Source organism: Scyliorhinus canicula, chromosome 11, assembly GCF_902713615.1.
Source record: "Scyliorhinus canicula chromosome 11, sScyCan1.1, whole genome shotgun sequence".
Classification (NCBI taxonomy): domain Eukaryota; kingdom Metazoa; phylum Chordata; class Chondrichthyes; order Carcharhiniformes; family Scyliorhinidae; genus Scyliorhinus; species Scyliorhinus canicula.
The window spans coordinates 144,765,606-144,783,869 of NC_052156.1; the positions used below are offsets into that span (position 1 = coordinate 144,765,606).

The 18,264-nt window shown below is 46.9% G+C and overlaps 1 protein-coding gene across 3 annotated transcripts in view; it reads left to right on the forward strand.

Moving 5' to 3' along the window:
• Nucleotides 1-17,940, forward strand: part of ncaph2 (non-SMC condensin II complex, subunit H2) — a 48,416-nt gene extending 30,476 nt beyond the window's left edge. For all 3 annotated transcript variants that reach the window (XM_038811647.1, XM_038811649.1, XM_038811648.1), the window contains 7 exons: nucleotides 1,519-1,589; nucleotides 2,750-2,867; nucleotides 12,064-12,132; nucleotides 12,301-12,356; nucleotides 13,253-13,354; nucleotides 15,236-15,385; nucleotides 16,558-17,940. In XM_038811647.1, coding sequence (XP_038667575.1) covers nucleotides 1,519-1,589; nucleotides 2,750-2,867; nucleotides 12,064-12,132; nucleotides 12,301-12,356; nucleotides 13,253-13,354; nucleotides 15,236-15,385; nucleotides 16,558-16,698 — 707 coding nt within the window. In that variant the 3' untranslated portion in view covers nucleotides 16,699-17,940. The remainder of the gene's footprint in view (nucleotides 1-1,518; nucleotides 1,590-2,749; nucleotides 2,868-12,063; nucleotides 12,133-12,300; nucleotides 12,357-13,252; nucleotides 13,355-15,235; nucleotides 15,386-16,557) is intronic.
• The last annotated feature ends 324 nt before the right edge of the window (nucleotides 17,941-18,264 follow it).

The following is an 18,264-nucleotide window of genomic DNA, read 5'->3' on the forward strand; positions in this document are numbered from 1 at the left end:
GATTACTTATTCCTCCAACAGTCACCTGCTCTGTATCCTTCCATGGGATACAACAGCCTGATTCAGCCTGAGACATTGACTAGGAAAAGGTAGAATCAGTGACTCAGGAATAGCATTCATGTAGAGGACAAGAGACGATGGCTTTAAGTAGAGAAAATTTCTGCTCCAATGAAATGAAAGTCGCTTATTGTCACAAGTAGGCTTCAAATGAATTTACTGTGAAAAGCCCCAAGTCGCCACATTCCGGCGCCTGTTCGGGGAGGCTGGTACGGGAATTGGATCTTGGGCCAAGCAGTGTGCCAGCTCCGAGACAGTGGAGGAATTGAGAGATTGTTGTGAGATGGAGTTAATTGTCATCCGCCTACAATGGAGTTTGAGATTTGTTTTTGGATGATGTGATTGAGGAGTGGCACGTAGATAAGAAGGGCTAGAGGGAAATGCATAGATCCTTGGGGAACTTCAGATGTAATCGCGTGACAGTGGAAAGAGAAACCATTGCATGAGATTTATCTGGCTATGATTGAGAATGGTGACTGGTGGGTGATGGCAGGGGATGGTGTGGCCAACCATCTCAATAAGACCGATTTGAGAATGATGAGAAAGCATAATTTACCACAGTCCCATTTGTGACTTTGGTAAGGGCTGTTTCACTGCTGTGATATGGGTGTAAACTAAATTGGAGGGATTCAAACATAGAATTCTGGAGGAAATAGCTATGATATGGACATGCTCATGGACATTGGCGAGGAAAGGGAGGTTAGCGACTGGGTGGTATCTGCAAGAGCAGGAGGGCCAAGGGCAATGTGTCTTTAGGTCTTGCAGCAACCCAAATGTTCCCACGCACAGGCTGTCCACTTTAAAATACCAGACGTGCGACCGTTTAAGGGACCTGCACACTTAAATTAATTGACTGTGCATTGCGAAACAAGGATGAGTTTTTGAGAAGAGTGATGACGATTTGAAGGGGGAGTGGAGACAGTACTCTCGGAGAGGGACCTATAATAATATCGCCTAACCTGGAAGCCAGAAAGGGAAGTTGGGAGGTCAGTAGTTTGGTTGGAACAGGGTTGAGGGAGGCGGAGTTGGGTCTTGAGTCAGGATGGAATGTGGGTGGGAAATTAGAGAGAAATGCATATTTTGGGGTATCGTTAGAGGAAGCCGAGTGTGGTGAACTCTAAGGTGAGTAGGAAGTAGCAGAGGAAGTTAAGCAATGGGTTTAATCTTTGTGACAAAGAAATCCATGAGCTCCCCACATTTGCAGTTGGAGATGAGGATTGGGGGGACATGCAGAGGGGTTTAAGAAGGTGGCCTCCTTTACCCTCTTTTCCCCCACCCCTCCATTACTCCCTCCTCCACTGTCAGGTGCTCCTGGCAGGATAGGTCTCTAAGCAGAGTGGCTGGTAGCGAGGAGGAGCCTCACCAAGTAAACAACTGATTTTCTTGAGCGTTGCCATTTTGTGAGTTTGGCTTGTTTGTATGCTGCTGACTGACGTTTAAGATGGCCTCTTTCCTTTGCAGATATGGAAGTTCTGTACTGGCAGCACATGAAGGAGAGACTTGGAGCACAGAGGAAACAACAGCAAAGGATGGTGAGTTTTTGACTAGAGCCACAAATTAGGGAGGGAAAGGCCAGCAGATTATGGGGAAACTCGGACAGTCTGCAGATCAATTTAAATCAAAAATCAATCTGCACAAATTGAGAAATATTAACTTCAGGATTTCTGCCTGGATCAGTGGGAGTGAGCCATCTAGCCAAGTCTGAGTTAAATTATCTGTTCTCAGGTGGCAGCAGGGTACTGCAATCTGATGCAAACCTGGGTAAACAGATAAAACAGCCAGGGCTGCTGCTCCTGATCATTACCCAGTGAATATTTCTGGCAATGTTTGAGAAAGATCATCCCCACAGATCAGTGAATTAGTAATTGGATTACAATGAGGAGAATGAAGAGGGAAGTTCGGTTTTCATAGGGGGTTATTATACACCTCGAGGAGCTATTGAGGAAGAGATTAATAATTTTTCTGTAAAGTTACACCCATTAAAAAAATTTTTTTGAAGTACCCAATTATCTTTTCCAATTAAAGGGCAATTTAACATGGTCAATCCACCTAACCTGCACATCTTTGGGTTGTGGGGTCCACGCAGACATGGGGAGAATGTAGAAACAGACGGTGCACAAACGGACCGTGGCCGGCATCGAACCCTGGTCCTCCGCACTGGGAGTTACGTCCGTTTAATGGGGTATTGGATAGGGATTGGGAAAGTACAGAATAGGAGTGGATAGGTGCATTTGGAAGATAGCTCTGTGATTCAAATTCTATTTCTAGTGGAGCATGAGGAATAATGAATTCTTGCTGTGTGATGGAAGAGGTGACAGATCAAATTAGTGTAAGTGTGGTTGAGGGTGTGGGTGCTGGGGTTGTGTGCATATGTTGCGGCGCCTGTATGCATGCAGGTTGGCGGGGGGTTGGGAAAATGGTTGCCTTGGGGCACAGGAGTACAGAAATGTTGTAACACATGACAGAGAGGTGAAACGTGGGCTTTACTCACCAATCTGAGATGGAGAGGTCAACAGTATGATTTTGTGGTATACAAAATGGCCAATTGAAATGGCTGGTACACCAGGTTTGAAGGAGAGTTGATTAATATAGAGTCTGATTCAAGTGTTGTGTTCGTTGATGTATTCTGGTTTGTGTCAGAGCTCCTGCTGTTCGTGTATATGATTATGCTAATGAAGTCTTTCCTCTGCAGATTGCTCTGCGTGGGCAGGAAATAGAGGAGTTAGAGATAGAAGCGGGAAACATGGAAGAAGAAGTAAATGACTTGGAAGAGAGAGCTGAAGACCATCTGGATAACGATGGAGTAGAGGGTAATGAAAGAACATAAATTTTACACTTGCCATATATTTCAGCCCCCAGAGATGGATACCCTCCTGCAGGGCAGCACGGTAGCATGGTGGTTAGCATAAATGCTTCACAGCTCCAGGGTCCCAGGTTCGATTCCCGGCTGGGTCACTGTCTGTGCAGAGTCTGCACGTCCTCCCCGTGTGTGCGTGGGTTTGCAGAAGCCCCTGTCAGCGGACCATCAGCTGCCCCCCCCCCCCCCCCCCCCCCCCCCCGCGCGACCAGCCTGTATTGGTGGGTTTCAGTAGTTTGACTGAATGATGGATAATGGTATGTATGCCAGGATGATGAGCCCAATCCACTGCCACAGGTGTACACCATTTACCACATGAAAACAGAAAATGTTGGAAATACTTAGTGAGTCGGGAGGCATCAGTGGAGAGAAACAGAGTTAACGTTTCAGGTTGATGACCCCTTTAAAGGATCAACTGACCAATTGCTTTCGTCTTCTTCCAAGCAAGACTGTTCTAGGAACATAGGAAATAGGAGTAGGCCATTTGGCCCCTCGAGCCTGCTCTGTCATTCGACGAGATCATGTCTGATCGTCTACCTCAACGCCATTTACTCGCACTATCCCCATATCCCTTGATATGTTTAATATCTAGAAATATATGGATCTCTAAGACATACTCGATGACTGAGCTTCCACAGCCCGCTGGGTAGAGAATTTCAAAGATTCATCTTCCTCTGTATTCATCCTAAATGGCTTACCTCTTACTCCGAGACTGTGCCCCCTGGTTTTAGAAACCCTGCCAGCCCCCGACCAGGGAAAACATCCTTCCCTGTCGAGCCCTGTAAGAATTTTATATGCTTCAATGAGATCACCCCTCATTCTTCTAAACTCTAGAGAACACAGGCCCAGTGTCCTCTATTCTCCTCCGTTGGACATTTCCGCCATTCCAGGGGTGACACTGGTGAATCTTTGTTGCACTTGTATCCTTCCTTGGATAAAGAGACCAAAATTGTACACACTACTCCATGTGTAGTCTCACCAAGGCCCTGAACAATTTCAGCAAGACTTCTTTACTCCTGCACTCAATTCTTTTGCAACAAAGGCCCAAAATTCCATTTACCTTCCTAATTGCTTGCTGTACCTGCTAGATTTCAGTGTCACATGGGCAAGGGAACACAAGTCCCTTTGGAGATCAACCCTTCCAATCTCTCACCATTTAGGAAAAAAACAAAATGTAGAATATTTCTTCCACATTGTATTCTATCTGTCATGTTCTTGCCCATTCACTACGCCTGACTAAATCTCTGTGAAGCCTCTTTGCATCTTCCTCACAACTTACATTTCCACCTAGTTTTATAACATCAGCAAACGTGAAAATATTACATTTGGTCCCCACATTCAAATGAATTATATAGATTCTGAATAGCTTGGGCCTGAGCACTGATCCTGCAGTACCCCACTAGTCTTAGCCTGCCAACCTGAGAATGACCCATCTGTTTTCTGTTTGTTAACCAGTTCTGAATCCATGCCAGAATATTACCCCCATTCCCATGTGTTTTAATTTTGGGTGGGACCTTATCAAAATGCCTTCTGAAAATCCAAGTACACCCATCCACTGGTTTCCCCTTATCTATTCTGCAAGGAGGTACATCCTCCAAGATCTCCCAGCAGGTTTGTCAGACATTATTCCTGTTTCATAAATCCATGTTTACTGTGCCCAATCCTACCACTGTTTTCTAAGTGTCCCGTTATGACATTGTTTATAATGTTAAGAAAACAAAGGTATTTTAAGTGGCTAGTGGTAAACATTAGAAATAAGGTATAGTTTTAAGTGGGTTTAATTTAATGTTTTTATACCTGGAAGGGTAAAACCTATAGTTAAATTCATGCTGGACAAAAGTGTTTAAATGTGTGAGGGATTGTTTCAATTCCAACTGTTTTTCTATTGTGCATAGAGAGGGCTATGGCATGCAGATTGAATAAACCAGGAATGGTTGCTTAACACTTGGAGCTTTGAGGTGAAACTAAGTTTTAGTTTAGCTAATTTGATTGCAGTTAGAGATAGATAATGAGAGAGAAGGCAACTATCACAGATGTGCTAGAAGCAGTTTGTTTTAGAAGGCTAAAGAGGCAACATCTCTCAGCCTTGCTGGAAGAAACGTCATACTATAGAGTAATGGTTATGAAAACAGATGCTGGTAACCTAAAGTCCAGCTGTTAAGGAAACTACAGAAATGAAGAGAAGTTTCCAAGAAGTCTGGAGTTAATGGAACAGAGGAAACGGGGAATGGGAACCGTTTACTGTTCAGTAAAATTACAAGAGAGGTGAAAAGTCATTGGATTGTGAGAAGCTGAAAGATATCTGCAGTAGTGCTGAGGTTTGTGAGAAATTACTACAGTTTGGGAGATATAATTTGAAATAATTGTGGAAATCGGTAGCTGAACGGGACCTGGGTTCGATCCCGGCCCCGGTTCCCTGTCTGTGTGGAGTTTTCACATAATCCCCGTATCTGAGTGGGTTTCACCCCCTCAACCCAAAGATGTGCAGTTTAGGTGGATTGGCCACGTTAAATTGCCCCTCAATGGGGAAATGAAATTGGGTACTCTATATTTTTTTAAAAACACACAAATAAAAAAAGTTTATTTTATTTTATTTTTAAATTTAGAGTAACCAATTTTTTTTTCCAATTAAGGGGCAATTTAGCGTGGCCAATCCACCTACCCTGCACATCTTTGGGTTGTGGGAGGTGAGACCCACGCAGACATGGGGAGAATGCCCAAATTCTACACACAGTGGCCCAGAGCCAGGATCGAACTTGGGTCCTCGGCGCTGTGAGGCAGCAATGCTAACCACTGTGCCACCATGTCGCCTTGAGTAAATGTCTTTAAGTCAGAGGAAACCTGAAGGGAGAGATGTTAAGCAGCAGAGGGAAAACACTTTGAAAGTGTAACTTTCGAAAGTGCAATTTAAATCATTGCTGTGGAAGCCAGTGTTCAGTGAGACAAGGTTAGCATAAATGCTTCACAGCTCCAGGGTCCCAGGTTCGATTCCCGGCTGGGTCACTGTCTGTGCGGAGTCTGCACGTCCTCCCCGTGTGTGCGTGGGTTTCCTCCGGGTGCTCCGGTTTCCTCCCACAGTCCAAAGATGTGCAGGTTAGGTGGATTGGCCATGCTAAATTGCCCGTAGTGTCCTAAAAAAGTAAGGTTAAGGGGGGGGGTTGGGTTACGGGTATAGGGTGGATACGTGGGTTTGAGTAGGGTGATCATGGCTCGGCACAACATTGAGGGCCGAAGGGCCTGTTCTGTGCTGTACTGTTCTATGTTCTATATAAGGTGGTTCACGGTATAAAGATCATCTGAGGGGATTTTAAATAGAAATCCACAGACATTCCCTTTGGTTCAGGGAGGTGTGAGTCTTACTGCAGTCATCTGGTCTGCTTAAAATGGATTGTGTGTTAATGAGACCGTTGTGGTTTAAAATACTCTTTGTAATCCATGTTAATCCTAAAATCTGTGTGCAGTTATTGAGTTAATGGGGGAGTAATTCACTTTTTCATGTTCAAGAAATTATTTTTCTTGTGCCAAAACGAGCGCCTGGCCGCACGGAGAATCGCCGAAAATGGGCATAGCGGCGATTCGCTGATGGAGCTGGGATTCTCCAGGCCGGATGGGCCGAAGTGTGGGGGTGGTGGGGTTGTTGATGGGGGTGTGGAGCCCAGGAGGGGGCCCCCACACATGTGGAGGTGGGGGGTGATCCTACACATCCGGGGGTGAGGGTGGGGAAGGAGCGGTGGGGGCGACAAAGGCTGCAGGCGTCCACGGCCCACCATGGCAGGGCGGATCTAACGGGCAGACCCCATGACGGCGAACACCCGACTGTCCACCCCACCCATTCGCTGTCGCGGCGCAGGCAGCCTGGCCTTCCTGACGTGTGCCAGACCCGCCCCCACCAGCAGGTAGATCCAGGGCGGCACACACGGCAGCCCCTCCGGTGAGGGCAGTGCCATCAGATGGTGGCCCTGGTAGGGGGGACGGCTGACAGGTCTCGGGGCACATGCACCGGAGCTCAACTTCTATCACAGCACCCCTCACACACACTGGCACACAGTCCCCGCCCGCACGCATCGGAACAGAGTACAGAGGCAGCTCACATAGGTGTGGAATGCGTTTAATAACAGATATCCTGTACATGTGCCCTAGCCCATTTAACTATTCTGTGCCCTGCATCCGTGCCAACTTACTCATCACCTTTTTTCTGGCCTTACGGGCCCTATGGCTACGTCTCGGTGTTCCCCCAGACGGTAAAGCAGAACTGGAGGTGGACTCCTGTGATTACTGCCCTCTAACTAGGGTGCCCTTTGGCGACCGTTTCCTGGGGCAGCGCGGCCTGGATGGGTCAGGCTGCACCTCGGGCAATTGGGATAGCGTGGTGCCACCCTGTACTGCCCGCTGCCCACCGGGGGGGGGGGGGGGGGGGGGGGGGGGCGAAGGAGAGAGAGTCCGAGGTGGTGCGGGGTTCCGGCACTCCCCCCTGCAGGGGGAGCCGGAACGGGCCCCAGCGCCTCATCCTCCCTTGGGTTGCCCGGTGGCCCCCGGGGCTCTCCATGGGACAGGGGTGCCCCAGCACCCGGGGCACCACCATCACGTAGCACTGCCAGTTCTGGAGGCCCGCGCTGGTATCAACTAGGGTCTGGACGTTTGCAGCCATGGAACTCCGGAAGTTCGCCATCACTGTCTGGCTCTGTTCAACGCCGTCCATCACCCGGGCAATGACGCTGATCCTCTCAGCGATGGCCTGCTGGGACTGGGCCATGGCCTGCTGAGACCGCGCCAGGTTGTTGAGCGCCTCTGCAATGTTCAGCTGGCTCTGGCTCATGGCTGTCTGTGAGACGGCAGCCCTGTCCTGTGCCGCGGAGGCATCGTGCACAGATAGCCCCAGGCCCTGCAAACTCAGTCCCGTGCCCGACACCGTTGCCACCATTGTCTCCACCGCGAACGCCACCCGTGCGGTGTTGGCCTGTGTGGCAGTCATGGCCGGCACCATTTCCTGCTCCTGAACGCGGATGCACGTCTGCAGGTGCTGGAAACCGGTCGTCACATTCTCAAGCTCCTGGGTTCCTGACTGCATCGGGTGTATGTGTGGGTGGGTGTTTGCCGGGGCTGGGCTGCCCTATGACCGTTCGGCCCCTCGGCTGTTCCTCCCTCCACCTGTTGTACCAGAGCGGCTGTGTGGTGCGCACCAGTTAGTGTCTCAGAAGCCTCACAACTAAAATGGCCAACCAAGGTGAGAGTATCTGCAGTGGCGGTGGGTGCAGGGTACAGCTGTGTCTTCATCAGACCTGCGATCGGGGGTCCCCTGGGGTGCCATGTCCGTCCCCTCCATGGTGGTGTCGTGTTGTGTTCTTTCATGTCTGTGTGCTTGTGTCCTCTGTCGTCGTGTTGTGTCCGTCTGTCCCCTGTGTGCTGGTGTCCTGGGTCGTCGTGTCGTCACTGGACTGGGCCGGAGGGCTGTTGTTGGAGCTGCCCTCCTCATCGCTACTGGAGTCCCTGTGGACTGGTCGTCCTGGCGCAGGCCGGGGGCACTGTAAGCCTGATGCACCTGGTTGATTTGCGTCGGCTGGCCGTCCAGGCGCTGGATGCGGGCGGTGTCTACCAGGTGCTCCGGGTCGGTCACCGCATGGCTATGCGCCACACAATACACCATCATGGTTAGGCATGTGGAGGGGGGCATGGGTCGCGGTGTGGGCCGAGGGGTGCGGGCCGAGGGGAGAGTGGCCAGGCAGAGGGGCAATCTCACTTTGTGGCGCGCCCCCGATCTCGGCATGGACAATCTCCCCATCCTTGGGTGCACCAGCTATGTCCAGTGCCCTCTGCTCGTGCACGTTGAGGTCCGCAAGTCAGGTTCACCCCCTTCAGTTTAGGCACGTTGTTGTCGTTGGTTATGGGAGCTCTTCTCCTGGGGGGGGGTGGAAATGACAGCATTGTTAGGCAGTCCGATGCAGGTGGTTGGATCTATGTTGGCATGGGTGCACAGGGCACAAGGCCAACGCGGCTTGCATGGGTGGCTGCAGCCATGCGGATCACGGCTGTGGTTGTACCGTCTTTGGAGGGGGTGGGTGTCACACGTGGGGGTAGGGGGTTGGTGCCATGGGCACATTGCTGGGTACTCACCCTGGCTGCCCTCAGTAGGTCATTGAGCTTTTTGCGACACTGTTCGCCAGTCCTGGGTGTCAACGCAATGGCACTGACGGCTGCGCCCACCTCCCTCTACAGACGCCGGGCTACGTTGGGTGGGACCCTCTGGCCGGGTCCAGGATACGGACGCCCCCTCCTCTCCTCTAGGGCGTCCAGGAGCGTCTCCAGGTCGTGGTCGCTGAACCGGGGCGCTGCACGGCATGGCGCCATGTTGCTTCATCGGCAGCCTGTGCGCTCGTGTTGCCTTATGTGCGACGCAGCGCCGCGTCGATCGCGTGGCGCCTCCTGCCGCGCCCCTGCTAGAGCCCCTGCTCCCCTTGTACTGCGCAGAATGGGATCCCGGATGGGTGCCAACTGTGGAGTGAAACACTCCCGTTTTGCCGCCGGTGCCAACACTCTGCTGTCAGAGCAGAGATTCGCGCCCCTGGTCTTTTGAGCCAGGGTTCCATTCTGGAATCTTCCTGTCCAGTTGTAACACCAACTTGGACCATTATAACATTTCTAGCGTTTCACTACTACTGATCTTAGACTTTTGTCTCTCTTTCCTTCCTTTCTTGTGTTGTGGATTTACATTTGCTGCCTTCCAATGTAATCAACAGTTTAACTGCATTCCCTGAAATATTGTTCCCATAAAATTGCTTGGAACTTACTCTTCCAAGCGAAGGCCAAGTCTTTATTATTCTGGTTGAGCTGAAACAGTTTGTCTTGGGCAATATTATCTAGATCCTTTGGCATCCAAACAGCAATCAGTCCAAGTTACATAAGCACTCCTCCTGTAAAGGATGAATATACTCCTGGACTGAACATCTGAACTCCTATCCAGAATAAAGGGGTAATATACCTTTGTCTCAGTATCATAGTGCATAGATTATCATAGAATTTACAGTGCAGAAGAAGGCCATTCGGCCCATCGAGTCTGCACCGGCTCTTGGAAAGAGCACCCTACCCACGGTCAACACCTCCACCCTATCCCCATAACGCAGTAACCCCACCCAACAGTAAGGGCAATTTTGGACACTAAGGGCAATTTATCATGGCCAATCCACCTAACCTTCTTTGGACTGTGGGAGGAAACCGGAGCACCCGGAGGAAACCCACGCACACATGGGGAGGATGTGCAGACTCCGCACAGACAGTGACCCAAACCGGAATCGAACCTGGGACCCTGGAGCTGTGAAACGATTGTGCTATCCACAATGCTACCGTGCTGCCTAAAAAATGATGGGATAAAACAATCTGCTCTGTATAATGAAGGGGGGGAGGGTGTCAAATGTGCTCCATCTGATATCCTTTCACAGCAGGACTCTGCTGCAAACATTAATACATTGAAAGTGCTAATACTGAAAACATTTCAACAATGGCTGTCCTGTGTTTAATAAGTACAAGAATATGAGCAGGAATAGATTACACTTCTCCTCGTGTGGTCCCTTATGACTAGCGTCAGCTATATTTGTGTGAGTGAGACTGTGATCAGTTACTGTGTCAGGGTGGTGCCCAGAACAACACCTGCCGGTCCTGTTCAGCCTAATTATCTTGCAGGTAAATCCTCCCACTCACTGCACAAATTCTTCTTAATATTCCGCTAGTGACACTCAGCTCACTCATGGGACTTCAGATCAACCATCGCATACTTTGATGTTTGCCATTTGTCTTTTTTGCATCATTTTATTTGTGTAGGAGGTGGGATTAATTTCCTCCCCCACTCGGCCCCAGAAAGGCGGCAGAAACGGAGCATCAATATTCTGCCAGGATTGGGGGGCAAATAAGTGACTTGCTGGAATTCTAAACACAAATTAATTGGAGTGTGGGAAGAAGGTACAAGTCAGAAACATACTCTGGTTACTGATAGTTAGCACTAGTTGGTGGTAGTGAGCGCCCTAAATAGAATGAATGGGATTCTTCCTTAATTAACTACGGGATTTTTCATTAATTAATAATCTTTATTAGTATCACAAGTAGGCTTACATTAACACTGCAATGAAGTTACTGTAAAAATTCCCTTAGTTGCCACATTCCAGCGCCTGTTCGGGTACACAGAGGGAGAATTCAGAATGTCCAATTCACCTAACGAGCATGCCTTTCGGGACTTGTGGGAGGAAATCGGAGCACCTGAAGGAAACCGACGCAGACATGGGGAGAATGTGCAAACTCCGCACAGACAGTTACCCAAGCTGGGAGTCGAACCTGGGTACCTGACACTGAAGCAACAGTGCTAACCACTGTGCTACCATATTACAAGTAGTATGAAAAGAAAATGGGAGTGAGAAATTAAATCCCTGATGAATTCAGACTGTAAATGGCCACAATTCTATTGCAGCATCTCTGACAACTAGGTGTCCAGCGCCCGAGACTTCCCTTTTTCTAAATTAATTTCTGGGATGTAGACGTCGCTGGTTAGGCCAGCATTTATTACCCATCCTTAGTTGCCCTTCAGAAGGTGGTGCCTTCTTGAGCCGCTGCAGTCCTTTAAAGATGTTGCTGGTTATTTGGATTAGTCATGTTGCGTCCATCACTGAGATACGCATATTTTAATCATTCAGGAGTGGCTTCTCATGTAGCACTGAAATACCCACACTCAAATAATCCAGGAAAGATTTCTGGCATATATGATGACTCACCTGATCTTATTTGCGACACAGCAGTTCTGGCAGATTGGCTTTTGGGTACTGGGAGAAAGTGAGCAATGTTCCTGCTCACAGTCACAGTCCCATTGCTCTGGGAACATAGGAACAATGACAGATGGGTAAAGACCATCTGGTCCATCCTTCCTATCCCCTTCTAACAGCATTGAGATATACCTATTCAAAAAGACACTGATGCTTATGGAATTAATGGTAATGGTTCTCTGGTCTGGGTCAGGTTCATGAACCTGCCTTTCGCGACTTGAGATCAATTCGGAACCTCTTGAGAATGAAAATTGAGTTTGCATCCTCTGACAAATTAAATTGACATTACTGATTAAAACATTGTGAGTAGCTGGAAAATGTTTGTGATCTGTGTTTATTTTATTTTAGATGATTATGACATTAATTTGGATCTAGAAGCTGATGCAGCTCAGGACATCCACAGACCCTTCAATCTGGGTAATACTCCTTCCTCCAACGATGGGTAATCCCCATCTCTTCCTCTAACTATGGATGAATCTCACCCCTGTAACCCTGATTAATACCCCACCCCTCCTCTAGCTCTGGGTAAACCCTCCGTAACTGCAGATCCCTGTTAGTAATTCAATTTTTCATCTGTAATTGCAGAACCTCTTGGGGCATCTGGAAGCGTGAGTTATGAGGAGCTTGTTAGAAGGAATGTGGTATGTAAAGCTGCTGTTAATTAAATGTGTGTCTTATTTCAGCATCCTTTTTATCCTGTCACTGTACAGGAAACAATTCAGCTATATTTAAACTAAAATATTCAGCTATATTTAAAATCTCTGTTAAAATTAGTGCAAATGTTTGGAGGGCAGTCCGTTTCAGAGTTCTGCACTAATACATGTTATATGATCACGTGTTAAATTAGCCAATAGTTCTAATCTAGGAAGCCTTGACCTATAATTCTGAGGGACTTGAGCTGCACAGGGTGCAATTTTCAGCACAGCATGGATTCCTGTAGCGATGCACAGAATAGATCCAGTACCTAAACATTTTGCAATTAATTTTAGGAATGAGAACGACACTGACAAGGCTGGCACTTATTGCCAATGTGATGGTAGACCTTCCCCTGAACTGAAATTCATTGTATCAGTTTGATATAATTGAGAGACTTTCTTGCCCACTTCAGAGGGTAGTTAAAATACTCATAGCAGGGGTAATGTAGCCCTTACTGTAATGTACAAGAGCAGTGTTATAGTGATTTAGAGTAAAGGGGCACCTTCTTTAAATGTACAAGAGCAGTGTTATAGTGGTGATATACTGCTCACCAATATTCAAGGATAGTGTTATTGGATGTAAAATGTTAATCGGCTAACTAATGTGTAAGGACAGCGCCATTGGGAATAATGGGGTAATATACACCCACTATGTACTTCCTATAGAGGGCACAGTGTTTTATGGGGTACAAGTTGCTTTTGCTGTTCCAATTAATTTGTGTAGTCTAAATAAAAGATATACATGAGGCTAGTGTTCACTAATCTTGAAATCATGGCAGTTCTACCTAGTGCATTGGTTGATGGATTAAACTGTTTCAGATTGACACATTCCTGTATTCCAGGAGCTGTTTATTGCTAACTCGCAGCAGTATGCCCAGGAGACCGCGCTCTCCCTCCGTGTGAGGGACTGGGAGGAGAAGATTGGTCCAAGACTGGAGGAACAGGTAAGAGTGATTTAATTGGGTATAATGTAGGGAGCAATGTTCTGGGGTGTTGTGGTGATGGAAGAATGCTTAGCATTTCTGATGGACCAGACTGAAAATACATTCAGTCTGCTGCTGAGTGTTTACAGCATTTTCAGCTTCCCCCACCGCCCCCCCAGATTTTCATTTGCTGCAGGTTTTCCTCTCTGAAACCTTGTTCTCTTTTCCATTGTGATTGTTCTTCAAAGGGCAGGCTGGAGGGTCAGCAACTAGTAAGACTGTAGGTGGGGGTTTTGAGTGGAGGGTATGTACAAGAAATGAAATTGAACTTGATATAGTGGAAACAGGAAAGGAGATTCTCGGAGGCCAGGGCAGCACGGTGGCGCAGTGGGTTAGCACTGCAGCCTCAAGGCGCTGAGGTCCCAGGTTCGATCCCGGCTCTGGGTCACTGTCTGTGTGGAGTTTGCACATTCTCCCCGTGTTTGCGTGGGTTTCGCCCCCCCACAACCCAAAGATGTGCCGGGTAGGTGGATTGGCCACACTAAATTGCCCCTTAATTGGAAAAAATTAATTGGGTACTTTAAATTTTAAAATAAATTAAAGGAGGCCATAATGACGAGGAATTAAAGACTTTTAGAACAAAAGTGTTGAAAGGTGGTTAAAAAATAAACTGCGAGTAACCCATTTTTAACTGTCTGTACAACAAACAGTACTCGTTGTCCATAACAAAACAGGGAAACTGTAGGCAATATACAGTAGGAATTACTGAGACATGGCAACTGAAAGATCAAAACTAGGACCTAAATATTGCAGGGATAATTTTGTTCAAAAACAAGAGGAGGACAAACGTAACACAAGCGTTGGGTTTTATTTCTGGAGGCATAGAATTGGAGTAGAGAAGTTATGCTTACTAGTATTGAATTTTGAACAGTTCAAGTTGGCATATTAAAGAAAAGGATATATACCCACTGGAGAGGAAGCAGAGATGATTTACACGGATGGTACCAGCACTGCGAGGTTATACCCATCGGGATAGGATGATTCGTCTCTTGAAAAGAGAAGACTGAGGGGTAACCTATAGAAGCCTTTAAAATATAAAAGAGTTTGGTCAAATGAATACAGAAAGAATGTTTTCTCTTGTGTGGAAGAGCAAAACTAGAGGCCATCAGCATAAGTAGTCACCCAGGAAAATCAACTGGGGAATTCAGAAGCAATGTTTTTAACTAGAGCGGTGAGATTGTGGAACTTTGTACCGCAGGGAGTAATTAAGTGAAGAATATAGATGCATTTAAGGACTAGGTAGGGGCTGGTTTAGCACAGTGGGCTAAACAGCTGGCTTGTAATGCAGAACAACGCCAGCAGCGCGGGTTCAATTCCCGTACCGGCCTCCCGAACAGGTGCCGGAATGTGGCGACTAGGGGCTTTTCACAGTAACTTCATTGAAGCCTACTTGTGACAGTAAGTGATTATTATTATTATCCATATGAGGGAGCAGGAAATAAGATTACACTCATTGGGTTTGAACAGGAAGGATGGGTGGAAGCCTGAGTGCAACATAAATGCCGACATAAACTGTTAGGTCTGTTTCTGTGCTGTATGTTCTATATAACCAGAAAACACAGACTTGAGATAATTGTCAAAGAACCAGGGGCCAGATGAGATGTTTACAATTTGGAACTTACTGTCTGCGATGGTGGCAGAAGCAAATTCAATAGTAATGTTCAAAAATAAATTGATTAAATACTTTTAAAGGGAGAAATTGCAGGGGAATAGGTCTAATTGAACATCCCCTTCAAAGAGCCGGGACATGCATGATGGGCCAAATGGTTCTATTCTAAACTCCTTCCTATGCACATTCTGACCAGTTGTAACATGTTCATAAATATTTCTGATCTCCTGCAGGATGAGCGAAATGCCTTTGACATCCACGATTATGGGGTTAGAATTATGGATACATTTGACTGCATTAGACAAAGGCGTTCATTCGCGAGCATTGTGGCTGGGAAGGAGGCGTTCGAAGTGTGTCGATATATGTTGGCCACACTACAGCTGGTGAGTGTGTTCTTCAAGGGGTAATGGGATTAGACAGAACCAAAGAGCTTGAGAACATATCCCATAAACTAGGCAGATGTGAGTGCAGATCCAGCTGAAGTGACTTGCCACACAAACACAGAGAAACATGTTGTGACCTGACAACGGTTAGAAGAGAATTTCCCACGAGTGACTTTTTAAATGAGTCCTGGCAATAATTGGCTGTATTAGTTATCACTCCATAGAAGATAGGTTATTTTATTGATTCCCTTGAGGGACCATTTGAGTGCCACCTTGGCTCAATGGAATCAGAATGTTGAGGGTTCAAGACCCACACCAGACTTTTGAACATATAATTCAAACAGACGCTGAAGGGCTGTACTATCTGTGGGGTAGCCCCGAGAGAGTACTTTTGCACTGTTGGCGAGTGAGAACAGGGTGGCACGGTGGTTAGCACTGCTGTCTCATGTGCCAGGTTCAATCGGCCTCAGATGAATAACTGTGTGGAGTGTGCACTTTCTCCACGTGTCTGTGTGAGCTTCCTCCGGTTTCCTCCCACAGTCCAACGGTATGCCGGTTAGGTGGATTGGCCATGATAAAATGCCCTCCAGTGCCCAAACAGAAAGGTTAGGTGCGGTTACTGGGTTATGGGATAGGTTGGGGGGAGGGCAGGTAGGGTGCTCTTTGCAAGGGTTGGTGCAGACCCGATGGGCCGAATGGCCTCCTTCTGCGCTAAGGATTCTATGAACTTTGGAGCTTGTGCGGTTTCAGATTTTACTCCACTCTTTTTAAAGATGAACAAGGAGTTTGCCTGTCAATCATCTGAGACGGATGCATTAGACCCCTTGGGGCACGCCTTGTCTGAAGTAGATTTTTTTGTTGCTTCAGTCACTTTTGATTTACCTGCTTTCTCTCCTCTGCTGAAAGTCATTGACTTGCTGGGTTCTTGTCGAGGATTGAACCTACCTGTGATAACTTCTACCGTTGGAGCCTCAGGTGAGCCCCTGTACAGTGTTTTCAATGCTGCCCTGCTGAGTGCAGTTTCTCCAGTTCTCACCTCACCTTGCCAGAACTATTTCAGTGCTGACTCTGAATGGCTGCTGCACAGTATATAGTTGTGGGTTTAGCTGCAAGCTGGGGTTATTTGCTGTTTCTCACCTGCTCACAATGAGGTCTGTCCCCTTTCTCAACAGGCCAATGACTACACGGTGGACATATGGCAGAAAAACGGGCTGTACGAATCAGTCGACACGATGGAACTCACCCTGTTGAGCAAACTAAGAGCTCATGATCGATTCCAGACATACATGGCTCCATCCATCTCCAACAAATAAGATTCATAAACCTTCATTCAACTTTTGCAGTCCTGGAATTGCGAGTTCAACCTCTTATCCATAAACTGTATTTGGAGACAGCTGTGCTCATATCTCTTTGCTTGTACGACAGAAAGAGGCACTGACCAGTATTATGTTTTGGTGGAAATTGCCTGGCCCGTCTCCCACAACCCCTCCCAAAAACAATTCTTGAATTGTGATTTTTCCCTGTATTTATGTTAATATATTCTGATGTGTTCTGTGCTGCTCCCCTAGACTGTCTTTTATTATACAACGTGCCTAATGACAGCATGGAGTACAATTTATTGGGCTGCACCCTCTACAATGTTGTTTTACAAATTTCACGACCTCATGACAGAAAGAAAATGTTCCCAATGAGTCAATTTGTTGTTTTTTTTGCTGTTTGAGAGATTCACCAGATTTAAGATAAGGGGAATCTCTCCAAACAAATGTCACATCTGACCTGGTGACAGGTGTAACTTTTGTAATGTGTGGAGCTTGTCCTTTTGTATTTTTTTTGGTGTAGGTTTCTTGTGGAATATTTCCCTCCCTCCAGCCCATCATCTTCAAGAAAATCTTCCAATTTCATGTATAGAAAAAAAAATTAATTCCAATTTTCTTTCCGAACCACCTCCTCCTCCTTGGCTCCACTCTCCTGAGTGGGAAGGTGAGGAGCCAGGAATGTGCCACAGGTTGGGGTTCATTTAGATAGCCATGAATTGTGCTCCATGTTTGGGAATAATTGTGTGTGCCATCAAATGAAGAAAATTACATTTGTATAAAGTGCAGGATTTTTAAAATGTACAAACCAAAATTTTGTGTAACTGCTTGCATGGCGTGTTTGAAACTTTTAAAAATTAATTTGGGATTGGCAGATCTGAGAAAATGAGTCATTAGAATTGAAATTGTGTGTACAGGATAGAATATTCTGATAAATCTGTTTCAAATGGGGCCTCTGAGGGAGGAGCCACAGGGTTCCTGGTCATTGAGATAATTACAGCTGGGAGTTGGCACCTTTATGGATGGACCAAGGACGGAATTGGCAATGTTATAATAAATAGAGAAACAGATCAAAATATGTTGAAGGAGCCAGATTTTCCCTTCTGATCAATGCAGCGTAAGTGAACCTTTTGCCTTCTCCCTTTACATCTGAGGATCATTACGAGGCAATATCTTCCTTTCATGCTGTGTAGCTAAGCTGCACAGCTTACTACTCAAATAAAAAAACGCAATTTATTAAAATTGAGTGGGTTTACTGATGTAACACTGAGCCACAAGACCTCCATGGGGAAGGTCTTGTATGAAGTGATTTGAAAACAAGGATGAGAATTTTAATATGGAGGTGTTGCTCAATCTGGTGCCAATTTAAGTCAGTTGGAACAGGAGTGATGGGTGAGTGGCAGTTGGTGTCTGTCAGGATATGGGCAGTAGTGTTTTGCCATGGCCGGTTTAGCTCACTTGGCTAGACAGCTGGTTTGTAATGCAGAATAAGCCAGCAGCGTAGGTTCAACTCCCATACCGGCTGAGGTTATTTATGAAGGCCTGTCTTCTCAGTGTCGCCCCTCG